At 32.8% G+C, this 16604-nt stretch overlaps 2 protein-coding genes and 1 pseudogene across 2 annotated transcripts; 2 read left to right on the top strand and 1 right to left on the bottom strand.

The window, feature by feature from the left end:
* The first annotated feature begins 1691 nt into the window (after positions 1–1691).
* Positions 1692–2735, top strand: LOC108844037 (putative RING-H2 finger protein ATL37). The gene has a single exon (XM_018617230.2). It carries the CDS (start codon positions 1692–1694, stop codon positions 2730–2732), a length of 1041 nt encoding a protein of 346 aa, XP_018472732.1. The 3' UTR covers positions 2733–2735.
* A 34-nt stretch (positions 2736–2769) lies between these two features.
* On the bottom strand, positions 2770–6649 carry LOC108844036 (DNA mismatch repair protein MLH1). Its single transcript, XM_018617229.2, has 16 exons — positions 6314–6649; positions 6010–6182; positions 5842–5914; positions 5637–5771; positions 5354–5564; positions 5121–5269; positions 4891–4989; positions 4744–4813; positions 4493–4628; positions 4264–4358; positions 4059–4167; positions 3778–3943; positions 3515–3676; positions 3282–3441; positions 3041–3204; positions 2770–2935 (listed from the first exon to the last, which is right to left on the bottom strand). The coding sequence occupies exons 1-16, from the start codon at positions 6614–6616 to the stop codon at positions 2891–2893; spliced, it is 2250 nt and encodes a 749-aa protein (XP_018472731.1). The 5' UTR covers positions 6617–6649; the 3' UTR covers positions 2770–2890.
* Positions 6650–16279: 9630 nt separating this feature from the next.
* Positions 16280–16604, top strand: part of LOC130498827 (V-type proton ATPase subunit a3-like) — a 3392-nt pseudogene continuing 3067 nt past the window's right edge.

Genomic DNA, 16604 nt, shown 5'->3' with positions numbered 1-16604 from the left:
TTTAAAAATAAAATAATTTAAAACATGGTAATGTTTTTTAAATAACAACGTTATATTTTCATAAATTTTAATTGTAATTTTTAAATATTTTATTGCTATTTTATTTTATTTTTCAAAACAATGTATTGATTATTTTTTTAAGAACTAAGAATACATCAAAACCAAAATGTAAAAACTAAAAACGAAAACCTAAAACCCAAAACTTAAAAGTTAAAACCAAAAACTAAAATCTAAAACCAAAAATCTAAAAACCAAAAACTAAAACTAAATATTAATGGGAACAATCATCACCTGAAGCTCTTGCCGATTTCCTCCAATCTTTAATCGTAAGTTCTTTTTTTTTGTGTTATCTCTCGATGTGAAAAATAAACTATCAATTCGAATCCGCAGATTTAGAAAGCCTATTAGGAAGTCTGAATCTGACATGTTTATGTTTATTCGTATCCCATCCAATTCGAATTTACGTTTTAATCCAATTGATTGGTTAAAAACAGAATTATTATTTTCATGGGTGGTTTTAAAATTGGCAGATAATTATTGGTCGGGCTATATTATATCATTAACTTTTAGGTTATACAACTAGACATGTCAATTAGAATCGAAATCCGCAGTCTGAACCCGACTGGTCCTAAAAATTCACATGTTAAATAATAAAAGTGACATGACAATTTATTTTTTGAAACCCCAAAAAGCATTATAGCGCTATAAAAGCAGGACCGGGCTTTGAATTCTAGGTCCTAAAATATTTTCGGACCAGACCGGGGCAGGCCCGGCCAGATCGACTTGACACCTCTAGGCAAGGCTACTCCTCCGCCATTGATCTATCTCTTCACAAGGCGGTGGAATAAACGGAGGAGGGAAACAACGACAAGCACAAAGCGGTTCGTTTCCCGGTTCTCGGCGACAACACATACCGAAGTTTACAACTAACCGGAGAAGTTTATCTGAAGATTGTATGTGGTAGAGCTTCTACATCCCAGTGTTCGGGAAAAAAAGTCATAACCGGCAGTAAGAGTCCACATCTTTGGATGCTATAACTTGCGGATCCGGGTGGCGTTTTGCTTCTAAAGTCCGCTTTTTCAATCGGATGAATTTGTCCGGTTTAGTGGTTAAAGAACGAGACATTGAACACCGATGGTCATGAGATAAGTTCGAAGATGCATTTTCATTTCGAGGGTCATTTCAGCCATTGCTCCTTGTGCAACATGCCAATATAGCGTAACAACAAAGGCAACTCATTGAAATCAATTTTCTTCCCTCTGTCGATCGATTTAACTATTTGGTATACCTTTCGTAAGGATTGTTTTACATTACTTTATTTTATTTCAGTTTTTCTATCAACTGGTGTATATAGATAAAGGAAAAAATTAGAACCTTTTAAAAAAGAAAATTGTTGACGTATGATTAGGCCAAAAGCTCTCCGAAATGGTCTTCCATGCGTAGTCAACAAGCTAATATAGATGGAACGAGTGAACTCTACTTGTTTGACGTCTACGGTGAACCCAGGGACTTATTCAAAGTCAGCGACCAAAACAAATCTAATTGATCTACATATCTAATACTATATTTGTTGTCGTGACGACGAGAACTTATTGATCCACGAATCATAATCGTGCAGTATAACTTCTTCTTCATCTCGCTCTACACGGAAACTTGGAGCTCAAGTGATCAGCGAAAGAGCCGTTCACATTATGACTATCTTCACGAGATATCTCACCCATAGGTTCGTTTTATGTGTGTTATTGCCGCTTTTCATTTTCCAGTTCTTGCCTAACGCAACCTGCCAGCAACAGCAAGAACCAGAATCCAAGGTCACGGCGGAATCAGTAATTGGAATCGTTTTGCTTTCCTTCTTCCTCTTTAGTATAATCGGTTGCTGCTTCTTCTATGCATGCCAGAGTGCAGAGATTGAAGCCGAAAGCCGTCAAGTGCTGCACACTAGAGAAAGGCATGGGCTCGACAAAGACATCATCGAGTCCTTCCCGTTTTTCCTTTACTCAGAGATTAAAGGGCTCAAGATAGGCAAAGGCGGGGTGGAATGTGCAATTTGTTTAAACGAGTTTGAGGATGAAGAAACGCTACGTTGGATGCCTCCCTGTAGCCACACTTTCCATGCTAACTGCATTGATGTCTGGCTCTCTTCTCGGTCTACATGTCCGGTCTGTCGTGCAAATCTGTCTCTGAAACCTGGTGAGAGCTTTCCTTATCCGAGTATGGATCTTGAAACGGGAAATGCACAAAGCGGTGTTCAAGGATCCCCTAACGACATAAGCTTGACAAGTAATAACGATGCAAATTATACAACACCTCGATCGAGATCTACAGGTTTATCGGCTAGCTGGCGTATGGCTGAGATATTCGTCCCTAGATCTCGTTCGACGGGACGTTCAGTGGTTCAACTTGGCGAGAACCTAGAACGATTCACACTGCAGTTACCCGATGAGGTGCAAAGGCAATTGGTTGGCTTGATCAATCCGATAAGGAGAAGCCACATGGCCTTACCTCAAGCCAGGAGCTCGAGACAGGGCTACAGAAGCGGAAGTGTTGGAAGCGAAAGACGCAGTTTGGCTCAGGGACGACAAACACTTCGGCGGGCCATATCTATGTCTTTATCTTTTCAAGCTGCTTCTGTTCGGTCCACACTTGGAAAGCACGTCCAAGAGACTTCCCAAACTAAGGACAAAGATTCTGGTGAGCGGTCGTTTGAACGCCTCATGCCAGACAAGGTCTAACAAGTAATCTATCTACTTTTTTTTCAGTGGACAAAACTAAGTCACAAGTTTGATGATTATGGTTGATATCCATGCGTGCCACGGTTTGGTTTAACCATAAACTGGTTCTAGTATTTTATTAAGGGTCTGTAAACATAGTTAGCACAAATGGAATTCCATTAGCACCGTTCGAAGATCTTGTACAGCTTTTCAAGGGATGCTACCTGCAAAAGAGTAAAAACAATGTGATTAATGTGTTTGTGAGATTTGATTTTCTAGACTTTATGTAAACATGTGAAACTTCTATTGGAGATTAACAAAATGGTAACCTTAACAAAAGTTCCATTTGAAGCCATAGAGGCTGGTGGTTTCAAGAACAATCTCATAGACGGAAACAGCACATGTTGGATTGACCATTCACGTTGTGCCCATGCGTTTTCAGCATCTGAGAGAAGGTCTTGGTCAAGAACCGACTCCATCTCGACGTTACCCCCTGCAACAGTTCAATCTGAAATTAGATCCCCACTTCCTTTTCATAGGCAGAAAACCAAAAGCAAAAAGGTAAAATACCCAAAGCTGGATTCTCCTGAGGGCTCTTCTCACTTGTCTTGGTATAGAACCGAACACCGTCCCCAGATGGGTTTGGCAAAAGAGGAGGATGCATGGCGTAAAAATTCCCAATAGCTGCAGAAACTCCTTGAAAGCAAGCCCTCTCATCTTCCCATTCAACCTAAATAGCACGTTAGGGAGACATTAGAACCCACTGTTCCTCGGATCAGCAACATCTTTGATTCAGAACTCACATCATTTCCCAAGCATAGTAAAAACTCAGGAACACGATCCATGTCAGGTGTGTACTGGTCGAGTATGACCGGAAGCCGTGACAAATTCCCATCGGAATCAATGAAAACGCTGAAATACTCCTCTAACATTTCCACTTGTTCTTTAAGGAGTTCTGTATTCATCTGTATATAAAACCGAAACATTACAAGCCTCATGAACTTGTTTACAAGTTGAGTAGAAGGAATAGGTGATAACAGAAATTAACGATGCAGAGAGAACTTACTTCAGCGATTCTTTCTTTCAGATGATCCTTTTCGTCATTTTCAGGATCGAGATCCTCCTCTTGCAGAGCCAATAGTATCAACTCAGACAGAGGAGCTGGATCGCTAAGCTGTATTGCATTAAAATGAGCAAAACGACGAAGGGTTTGCTGATACATGAGCTCCTTGCTGCAAATTCCAATAAGATGGTATACGGTATGAGCTTTCAATAGACTTCGTGCAGACTCCTATATTGACACAGTATAATATCCTACGTCAATCATTTAAATCTGAAGAATAATACCTGAGGTTCACCACATTTGCTAGATATAGATGTGTTTGATACTGAACTAAAGCGAAAACATCATCTGCCATTCCAACATATGTGCAGTTCCTAACAGTCTCCAGCAAACCTAACAGAGTATTCATATCCATTCATGAATATCAGTAACAAGGATTGGTTTAAAAGAAGGTTATGTTCAGAAGAGTAAAATCGCCGAGCAAGCAACCTGGATGGCAGCAGCTGTCAACTCCAGAAAGAAGTTGCTGGACACTAGAAAGATCAGCAGTCTCCTTTGGGTTTCTTCTTTGTCTAATAGAAGACCTGCAAGACAAATAATATTATCACCTGGATCATAATGAAGCGTAACGCATATAATCAATAAAAGAATATCTACGGTAAAGAAGATCAAATTTTGTTAATATGAAATGATATATGTCGTATCAAGTGAGTCTTACCTTACTGCACTTAAACTAGAAACCTCGTCAGGTAGATTATTGGGCTTGGGTTGCAAAAACGCATGTAGCCTTCCAGCTGGATCTGATGAATCCGTTCTCACCATTTTATGAACAGGAACTTTCGGTGTTTTTTGTCCTAGTTAGAGAGAATAGAACAAGCTGATCTATGAAGTGAAAAGGGACAAAAGAGTATGCAACGGGAAAAGGTTTTTGGCAATAAAGGTATTCAACGCAGCCAAATGATTCAGTACCAGAAGGCAGCGGAGAAACTGGAGTGTCACTTCTCGAGGATTTTAACGTAGATTGAATGTACTCCACTTTCTGTAGCATGAAGGAACACTTATAAATGTTCTTAACCTCCAATAAAAGTAATGCTTAAAGTTCTTTTGCACGCATACCTGCTCTTGAAACGTCCTAGTATCATTTGTGTTCCTTAATTTCTGTTCAACCTCTGACTGTATAATCTCGATCATGATTTCCTGGTTTAAAAGGCTTACCTGCGCTAGACCAAAACCATTTATATCATTTGATGTACAAATAAGGAATTCCTTTAAAGCAGTAAATACACGATCTTATCACAGAAATAGCAGCTGCCTCAAAACTAGTATAAATGAAGGAAAGCAACTACCTCTTTCTTTGTTGGGTGAATATTGATATCAACATGTTCACGTGGCAAATTGATCGACATGTAGACAAAAGGTTTCGATGCTTTTGGTAATGTTGCAGCATAAACAATCTCAATGGCTCTTTTTAAAGCTGAACATTCCACCAATCTATCTGTTGTAACCAATTAACTATATAAGAACAATGGACTATTGCAGATATAAATATTCATTTCTATTGAGGAAAGAAAGTCCTCACCATTAATGAAAAGCACCAATATGGTCTTCTTAGAAACATAGTTCGAATTGGATACGAAACCTTCCATATCAAAAGCACAACCGGAGGATTCACCGGAGGAGACTTCTACTTTAATCAAGTTCTTCGCAACTGACACACCGTAGACTGATCTGATTGAATCAAGCCTTGAAGACGACACCACAGAGTGAACATCAGCCTTGACAGCTCCATGCTGGCGAGAAAGCAATCATTAAAGCTTAACAAAAAGGGTAGACTAGTCTAGTTACTAGTAAGTATTACCAACCTTCCGACAAGAGAAGCTAACGTTATTGTGATGAATGGCCATCCGGCTCAGCAAATCCACTATTTTTCCATAATCATCAGCAGAGTTCTGAAGTGTCTTCCTTCTAGCAATCATATTATAGAACAAATTCTCCACCTAAACACACAGAACATAATAAAGTTACTGACAAAAGAAACTTCTCCCACTCAATTTGATAACTTTTTACCATTATCTGCGTTCCTTTGACAGCCGCACAAGCCTTTGGTTCATGCTCCATAACACCATCTCTGTAAGACACTCTGAAACAGAAACAGAAATTGCAAATTCTATAATTAATAACAAAATTGAGCAGAAGAAAACATATGTTTAATAATAATAAATCAATGTTCAAGACCTGTGACCATGAATCTGGCCTTTGGTAATGGTGGTAACAGTAACATGAGCAACGTAAGTCATACTAGCAAGTGCCTCTCCTCTAAAACCCATCGAACTAAGAGAGAACAAATCTTCATACTTGCTCAGCTTCGACGTTGTATGTCTCTCGCATAGAATCGGTAAGTCTTCACGCTAACAAGAAGAAACAAGAACAACAAATTGAATCATTTTTCCTTTTTTTTTTAAGTTGATTTTATTTATTTTTTTTATTTTTTTTTTTTTTATTTTTTTTCTCCACATCCAGAAAAATTGAATCATCTTACTCTAATGCCGTGACCATCGTCGGAGACTTGAATTAGCTTCAATCCACCGTCCTTAACAGTGACGCTTATGGAGGTTGAGTCGGCGTCGAGGCTGTTCTCGACGAGCTCCTTAACGGCCGAAACTGGACGCTGGATTACTTCGCCAGCTGCGATGCGGTTCACCACTGACTCTTCTAGCCGTTGTATTTTCGGCGGGTCTCTCGGTGTAATCGGTGGAGGCGGAGACTCTTCTACATCCATGGATATGGCAGTATACTCTTCCTCCTCCATCGCCACCGTAAGAGGCGAACCGTCGGGAAACATCTCTCCTCCGCCAAAAACCTCGCGGCAGATACAAATTTGTGTAGCTTTAATTTCTGCATATTGGGTTCAAAGACGTCGTTTAAAGCCCATTTATAGAAGTTTGGGCCTTTAGCCCAGTTAGGAAAAACATCAAGCCTACGCCATCGTTTTACTTGTTCCCCGGTTAGTAAGTGAACCAGATATGATATCTGAACTGAAAACTCCCAGACAAATTTGATCCAACTCAATCAAACATGTAAAAGTAGTTGGACAGATTTTGTAGCACGCTAGCTTCGGTATTATTATCCGGATCCAATCCAATTCCAAGCGGCTACTTGAAAACACCTAGGACCCAAAAAATTAAAAAAAATACAAAAGTACTCAAATTTCGAAAATCCTTAAATTTCGAATTCAAATAAGTATTCAAAGAAATAGACCAATGCCAGAAATTAATATTTGAAAGTTAAATAACTAAATCAAATGCTGATTTTTATGTTTATTTTTAGTACCCTTATATACTAAAACACAAGTTACTTAACAAAGCAAATTTTGACAAATGGAAAATGTTTTTTGATTAAGAAAATTGATTATAATAAAATTTTCATCTTTAATTTTCAGCAAATTCATCCTGACTTTTCTCAAATAACACATTCACGTTTAGGGCTGGGCAAAAAACCCGGATTCGAAAAACTAAACCAATCCCGTTCCGAAAAGTAGTACCGAATCCGAACCAAAATTCATTAAATATCCGAATGGGTTCAAAATTTTGGTATATAGATCCGAAACCGAATTCGACCCGAGCCGAAATATTTTGGGTACTCGAATGTATCCAAAATAGATATATATACCTAAATATATTAATTATTTTTAGATTTAATGTAAATTAAAAATATTAAAAATATATAAGATACTTTTATATTTTCCAAAATACTTGAAAAGATATACAAAAAGTCAAAAGCAAATGTCTTAAATAGCTAAACAATATTCAAAACACCCAAAAATACTTAAACAATCTATTGGTTTTCTATCCAAATGTTCAAACCAAACTAATTTATATGTTAAGTTTAGGGAAAATGGGCTTTTAAATCCCCAACTACTTGAAATCATCACTTTTAATACCCAACTATCACTTGCGCAAATTTATTCCTAAATTTATTGTTGGCTGCGCAAAATCAGACATAACAAAAGTCAAAATTAGTTATTACATGAATTATAATTAGAAAAATCGATCGGTTTAACATTTAAAACCCATAAATTCTTAAAATAAATTATGTAGGATGATGGAAGAGATTTTCGTCGAGTTCAGATAATTTTCGATGATATAAAGAAAATTCCAGTGAGAATATAAAACTTTTGACACTGAAAATAAAAAATATGATACCTTTCTTTAACAACAATATTCGCTTGTTCTCTCTTGGAATCACTCAGATTGCATCGATTTTAAAGATTTCTAGGTTTTTGAAAGCCAAATCAATATTTTATTTAATTGGAATTCATTTTTTGTGTAGTAATTAATTTTGACTTTTTAAAGTCTGATTTTGCGCAGTCAACAATAACTTCAGGATTAAATCTACGCAAGAGATAGTTGAGTATTAAAAGTGCTGATTTCAAATAATTGGGGATTTAAAAGCTCATTTTCCCTTTAAGTTTAGGTATTTTGACATTTGTTATTCAAATTTATTTATAAAATATATTATTTTATTTATAGATTTTTAGAAATTTAAAGTATATAATGAATTTTAAAATTTTAAAAAGAATTTAAATGGATAACCCGAACCGAACCCGCAAAGATCCCAACTGTACGCGAACCGAAATTTAGAAATACCCGAATGAAGCTGAAATCTTTGACCCCAAAAATCCGAAACCCGAATAGATCCGCACCTAACCCGAATGGATATCCGATATTTTGCAGTGTTAAATTATCACTATTTCAAATCCTCTTTTTATTTAAATTCTAATCTACTAATTTACTTTTTGCTATCTTTCCTAAATTATTATCATCTCCATTATCAATTTTGATATCTAAGATTCTTCATATATTCTTCTGCAGTAATTCAAAACTTCTTTTATTTATCAACAAAATCTAAAATAGATACAGTGGAATTATTGGGAGAAGCTGATACTAATACTTTGATTTTTAGGAGTGTTGATTTTATATGATTTCAGTATAGCTAATTTAGAAGTTTTTTCTATATGTTGATTTACAGACCCTAGAGTTAATGATTTAGAAAGATGGGATGGAGCATAAACAAAATTATTCTCGTGAAAATCACATCCTTTATAAACTAAATCACAAGTCACTTAACAAATCAAATTTTAGCATATGGAAAATGATTTTTGAAAAAATTGATTAAAATAAAATTTGCATCTCTAATATTCAGCAACTTCATCCTAACTTTTCTCAAATATCACATTCACGTTCAATGTTAAATTATCACGATTTCAAACCATTTTTCTTATATAAAGTTTAATCTACTTATTTACTTTCTGCTATCTTTCCTAATTTATTATCATCTCCATTATCGATTTTGACCTCTAAGATTCTTCACATATTCTTCTGCAGCAATTGAAAACGTCTTTTAGTTTTGGTATGAATTAACACTGCAAAATCCATTATCAACAAAATCCAAAATAGATACCGTGAAATTATGGGAAGAGGCTGATACTAGTACTTTGATTCTTAAGAGTTTTGATTTTAGATGATTTCAGTATAGTTAGTTTAGAAGTTTTCTCTATATGTTGATTTACAGACCCTGGAGTTAACGATTTGGAAATATGTAATGGAGCATAAACAAAATTATTCTCCTGGAAATACCATAATTAATTAAAATCCTTTTTCAGAAAAAAAAATCCCATAACTAAACTCATATACAGAAAAGAGAAATACTTGGGTTCACCCCTAAAGCGAAACCTTTAGGTTCACCCAACCAATAAGATTTCGTTATTTCATATTCAATATCTTTTTAAAAAAAAGAAACAAAATATTGTCAAATGTTATTATGTTTTTAAAATAAAAAATAAATATAAAATAATAGTAGTCGCAAAAAAGATTTTATATTTAAAATACCGTCAGCAAAACACTAAACCCTAAACTCTGAACTTTAAATCATAAACCTTAAATCCATGGTAAACCCTTGGATAAATCCTAAATATTTGGATTTTTTAAAAAAAATATTTTTAACACAATCAGCAAAACCCTAAACCCTAAACCCTAAACCCTAAATACTAAACCTTAAACCCGTGGGTAATTCATAAATCCTTGGGTAATTCATAAACCCTTGGATAAATCCTAAACCGTAGGATTTAGAATTTATCCAACCATTTTGGATTTACCAAGGGTTTAGGGTTTATCCAAGGGTTTAGGGTTTTTGATTTAGGGTTTAGGGTTTAGTGTTTGACTGACGGTATTAAAAATATATTTTTCTAAAATGTATTTTTGTTTGCAATTAATATTAATTTTTATTTTTTAGTTTAAAATATTAATATAATTTGGCAATATTTTGTTTATTTTTTTAAAAGATACTCAATATGAAATAACGAAATTCTATTGGTTGGGTGAACCCAAGAATTTCTCTACATAAAATTTGAAGTCATGTCAAAAAGACAAGAATCAGGTTTTGGCCTTGCAAAAAAAGGTTTGCATGTGTTCCACTCTTAAATACTTTGTTTGATTTGTTGATTGATGTTTCTTTTTCTAGAACAATTATTTTTTAGTATTCACCACTGCAATTGAGTTCTATCACAAAACTATTTCTGGATGCATCAGGAACTTGCATTTCTGAATCCAAAGGTGTTTACTCTAATTTTTTGTGTTTGGAATTTGATTAATTATTTCTAGACAATTCATTAATAGCATTATAAAAATCCAATAAAAGTTGTAAATTTTAATCGTATAAATTCAACACAGTATTAAATAAAAATGGTGGGTTAATTTGTTTAAATGTGTGATTTTAAAATAAGATTTTAGGTGAATTAACATAAAATTTAAATGAATAGTTTTAAACTGTAAAATAAAAAGGAAATAAATTTATTAGATTTACATATCTAAATGTACATTAAATCAGTCCTTTAAAAAACAAATTAAATTAAATGAAGTGTTTAATACTCAGTAATAAATATCAAATAAATTAAGGTCTCAAATATAGTATTTTTAACTATATTATATATTTTGCGTATACATTGTTTATTTTTGAAATATATTACAAATATGTATCCATTTTATAATAATATGTTCTTGTTCTAATACTTCAACCGTTTTTTTAAGTGCAGGCAACTCTAAATTATATGATTTTCATATATTATTTTGAAGTAATAATTATTCTGATTAAAATTTATGACGGTAATCAAATAATTTTTAAAACAGTAAATTACGGCATTATACTAGTTTAGCTATAAACCATTGAAGTTTAAACAAAGTTTATCATGTTTTTATTTTGGATTTTAAGTGATTTTGAAATACTAAAAGAGTATTTTAAATACAGTAGAAACTCCAAAAATAATTTCGATAAATTAATAAACACATTAAGTTAATAAATTTTAGTAGTTTTGAATTATATCAGTGTATAAATAATTTAATTCGATAAGATAATATTTTTTGAAAACATTCATATAAATATATGGTCTCAATACAAACATAAATTAATAATTAAGATATAAAAGTTTATATTCATATAAATAATATTTTATAATTTCTTTTAATTCATATTAAAGTCTATATTTTTTTTATATAAAACTTTCTAAATAATAACGATGTTATTTTTCATTTTACACCTAAATTTTTTACATTTAATGTATATGTTTTTATATACCAAATAATCGAATAAGAATAATATAATTTTTTCTATAAAACTTAATTAATACATATACCCGTAAAATAAATTATTATTATTATTTTTACTTTAAAACATATTCAAAAATATACAAATCAAAAAAGGATTTTCTTGTAAATTCATATATAACTCTGTAAATTAATAAATTATCAAAGTCTTAACATTATTAATATATAGAGCTTTTACTGTAAAATTAAGAATCCCCTTATTATTAAAAAGGAAGCAATTAAAAAATATAACCTTCAATGAGTAAACTTATTACAATGTTGCCATTATGATGACATGTCATCTTGACATTCATTTTCAGCCTTCTTTTATAAAAATCCTTATTAAACTAGACTATTTACGAGATATGCCACTGGTCAAACTCTCATCTATTATATTATGTTGTATCATATTATTTAGATAACGTAGCTACATTCATTTAATAAGACTGTATATTATCAACTTAAGTTTACGTGGTCATATTCACAACATATGTCTATCACGATAAAATATTTGTCACACTAATATTATTTTGTTATTTTGAATACAAGAAAATAAAAACAATGTATAAGTTATGATTTCTCTACATAGAATATATTTTTTCGTTTATCTTCCCCTATAGCGACAACATAGGGACAACCATCATGATTCATAAAGTTATCATTTAGATTTTGTTTTACATTTCGGAATTCAGGAGAAGATATACTACGAATGTGTTATCTTTTTAAGAAATGAGAGATCATTTTATATTACATAATAGCCTATTATTAATAGGTTTCAATTTATAATATAAATTTGAGATCCACCCTTGGTCCAAAGTTTATCAGGGGTCATATTATCAATTTAAGTGTAGGATGGTTGAATATGTATATCATTATCTTCTCGGTAAAAATGAATACAATATAATACTAAACATGTCTTATTTCTCTACATCAACATTTTTATGTGATTTATTTTTTTGATGAAAGGCTATTTTTTTATGTGTTTACATATTTTCATGTGGATTGATTTTTATCTATTTTAAGTAGTTTGATTTTTTATATGATTTATTATACAATTACTAATTACTATCACTGGTGATTTTCAAAAACATACAATAGAAAAATCCATCAATCACGCAATCATTTCTACCTATAAAGCTGTCACAATATATACTATTTATGGCATGACTTAATCAAATATTGCGTAACTATATATAATTAGCATTAAGTATAGAGAATCCACCCCACTTATTCGCGACAATAGCTTTAATTGCTTTTTTCGTTTTTTTTGTTGCCTAATACAGTATTTCGGTTTTGTTTCCTATTATAGATTCTTACAAAAAATTGTGTTAACAAATTGAATTACGTACACTCATTGATATTCAATATCCTAATATAACGTTTATTTGATTACCTATGTTTTCGTTATTTGTTTCCTATTATAGATCCTTACTAAAAATTATGATAATTATTTGAATTGAGGATTTATGACTATCATCGCGTACACTCATTGATATTTGGTATTGTAATTTCATGTAATTTTCAAAATATACAATAGAAATTCACAATCATATGTCGTAATTATTGCTAACGGGATTGACGAGATAACGCCTTCCTTATTCTTTAATATCAATTATTTGTTTACTAATGTTTGTGTTTACTATATAAATGAGACTTTGTTCTCAGTCCTAGAACACAACTACATCTAAACTTTTTATTTAAACCACGCAAGCCTAAAATTGCTGGTCTTGATTTTGTTTATAATTTGAAGCCTTTCGAATCTACGTGGAAAGTGAAGGTGAAAATTTTTCGTCTTTGTAAACAATATTCCAGTGCTGTGAGAAAGAAAAAATAGATGGTTTTGGTCGGATCCAAAGTAAACATACTGAAAACCTAGAGTATTTTTTATTTCCGTTTTAATTGTTTGATTATCTAAACCAACTACTAAAGAATGTTGTTTTGTTATATCAGAGGGATAAGATCCATGCTACTGTTAGGATGGAACAAGTCAGCCAATTTGACCCTTTTCTCAGTCAAGGTCTTTCAAAATTGATTTTTATTTTGTGTAAATTTAACGAACGCTTTTAAAATAGTGGGTCTTATAGTTTCAGAAATTAAACTTAATCTTTATTTGAATTTTTTGTGTGTATGTCAGTGAGTACTATAAAGTATACGAAATGAATATTTTTTTGATAATTTTTGGAATTTAAGTGGACCAAACCAACCATTCTGCCACAAGACTGGAACATCTATATTTTAAAGGAGAAATTTCTTTTGGAAATGTTTGAAAATAAAAATAGTAATAAAAAATATAATTTAGTTTGGAATTTATCTTATTAATTTTTTTCTTTTTTACAACATCTTATTAAATTAGAAATACCTTTTGAAAATGTTTGGAAATAAGTATAATAGTAAAAAGAAAATATAATGTTGTGTGGAAACATAGATAACACTATTAAAAATAGGCTTAATTTGAATCATAGATTATTATGGTCCAAAGTATAATTAATATTTATATTTGTAAAATTTTACTTCAGTGTTTACGATTCACAATATTTTACACACATCCCTATTACTAGGCCTGAGAATATAAGTTTAAACCCGCAAGACCCGCCCCATTTGACCAGCTGCAGGGCGGATGCGGGTCCATCAATATGAAAATAAAATCATTTCACGGGTGTGGATCATGAATTATATTTATATATATATATGTATTTTTTTTAAATTGATTTTTTAGTAGAAAAAGTAAATGTTTTAAAAAAAAAAATCAAGAATTTAATAAAAATAATTTTAATATTACGTAAAATATACACAATGTTAATTATAAATATATTCTTTATATTATTTTTATACTAACTAAATTAAATAATTATTAAAAAAGTTTAAACCCGGGAAATAAAGCGGGGCAGGTGCGGGTACAAAATTACTTGCTTGCGGGTAATGCGGGTTAGATTTTTTGACCAAATTGTTTTTAAACCCGCGGGTTAGCGGGTGAACGGGGCGGGTTTTATCCGCAACCGATCTCTAATTACACAACATATTGATGAAATACATAGTTTAAACAATAAATAAAAGTAATAAAAAGAGAACCGTAAAATTTTAATTTTTTAAAGTTTGTATATGTTAATCTATATATCCCAATTTTCTTTTTGAGCATGATCACTCCGCGCAAGGCGCGGGTTATATCCTAGTTTGTTTGTATATACATGGAAACCTGCTTATTTAGCTATTCGATAATGAAAGATTTTCAGATGGCGGAAAAGCATGATTTACCAGTTTTGGCAGAAAATATAATTTTCCGATTTTGGTAAAAAAAAATACCATTTTATGGTTTTGACAGAAAATGTGATTTTACATTTTAGGCAAAAAAATAAAATTTTACGGTTTTGGTGAGAAAACGAAATTTTACGGTTTTGATGAGACAGCACCATTATATGACTGACGGGAAAATGCGATTTTAAGTTTCGACATGAAAATTAGATTTTTTTCAATTTTGGCGGGAAAATACAATTTTATGATTAAATATTAATTATAAAAACTAATTTAATTAATATTTTATATTTGTATTAAAAGGGTATTATAGGTCTTTTGAAACTTATATCTTTTAAAGGGTGTTTTTTATATTTTCAAACTCTACATTAAAGGGTATTAAGATGTTCTACATATTATAGATGTTGAATTTAGATGATGATGCAATTATGTCTAAACGAATAAATTTTAAAATGACAAAATTGGAAAAAGGGACATTTTCATCTTGAGTTTGTCATTTTAGGATTTATAGAAGATATTTTAAGAAAATATGATTTTGATTTCCTTTAAATACCATAATACCCTTAGTTTATCAATTAAGTTGAATTATCATAATAATTTATAATTTTCGTAATTGATTTTAAATGTTAAAATAATAAAAAGTTAAAAGAAAAATAGACAAAAGAAATAGCATCGTGTTCTTCTCTTCTCCGCCGTAGAGTGCTCGCAACGTCTCACATCCGCGTTGGGTCTTCTTCATCCTCGTGCTCTTTCATACATTGCAATTGGCAATTGCTCAGCCACCACGAACTCCGTCTTCACTGCGGCGTGCTCTGGTAAGCGTCAGGAGTTTCACCGTCGTGTCTCTTAGCCACCGTGGCTCCTCCGCGATTTCACATCTCCGCCAAGGTCATATGGCAAGCTCTTCCACCTTCGTCGGAATTAGGACTCGTTGTCGTGTTCATCTTGTGACCTCCTTCTCCCTTTCACTGTATCAGGCTCGCTGCATCGTCAACTACGTATCCGGCAAAAAGAAAGCTTTCGTGAGCTCCAATGGCCAATTATTGGCTTTTTTCAAAAAGGTCCCTGAACTTGTGGCTCTTTACAAAACGGCCCCAGATTTTTGGATTTAAACACAACCTAAAATGATCATGATAAAATAAAATATGAATCTAAAACTTATCGAATCAAGAGAATCAGATTTTTAAGATATATTTAGGAAACATCTATAACTGAATATGAAAGTTTTCATATGTTTCGGATTTGACTAGAATATGTATCCTAACCCACCCATAACACAGTACAATACGTGGGAAATATATTCTTCCTTAGGCGTCACATAAGGTAAAAGATTAGAACTCTATGACACAAAAATTATGTAAGATACAACATAGAGTTAAAGTTATATATTGTTATCTAGCTGTAGGTAGATTGAAGACATGTTGCTAGATTGCAACGTAACATATTCTAACTCAGGTATAAAGCAAATCCACTCAATTAAATCGGTGCAGCGCGTAACGTAACGCGCCCCCAATTATTTTCTCTCAAACCTAGTTCTCTTCGACTTCGATCTTCGTCTCCGTCACGCCTCTCCGGCGCCGTTCGGTGCTGTGAGAGGGCTCACATCCGATTCTCCCGCCATGTCCATCTTCCTCTCCGTTGGTGATTCAGTTGGTGAAGGTTCTCTGTCTTATGGTGGTATGCGAATCTGTTGCTCCGGCTACAGTTCGATTCAGAGATGGCGTCGTGTAGTGCTCGGTTCTCTAGCGACTACACTAGCACGCCGATGCTTCTCTCCCCCTGTGAAAGTAATTCCTCTTCCAACATCTAGGTCACCTCTACGGAGCGGTACCCAAAACGTCGCTTCCTGCCATATCAAATCCAAAGTAATTTGGGTATGCTTCGCTTGTGCTAGAAGTCCCGGGACTTCAGACCTTAATGTGGAGTTGTCTCTCCATAGGGTCA

This window comes from Raphanus sativus, chromosome 8 (assembly GCF_000801105.2).
Source record: "Raphanus sativus cultivar WK10039 chromosome 8, ASM80110v3, whole genome shotgun sequence".
Lineage (NCBI taxonomy): Eukaryota > Viridiplantae > Streptophyta > Magnoliopsida > Brassicales > Brassicaceae > Raphanus > Raphanus sativus.
Note: the sequence above shows the minus strand (reverse complement) of the source record. Positions and strands in the feature narration are given on the sequence as shown.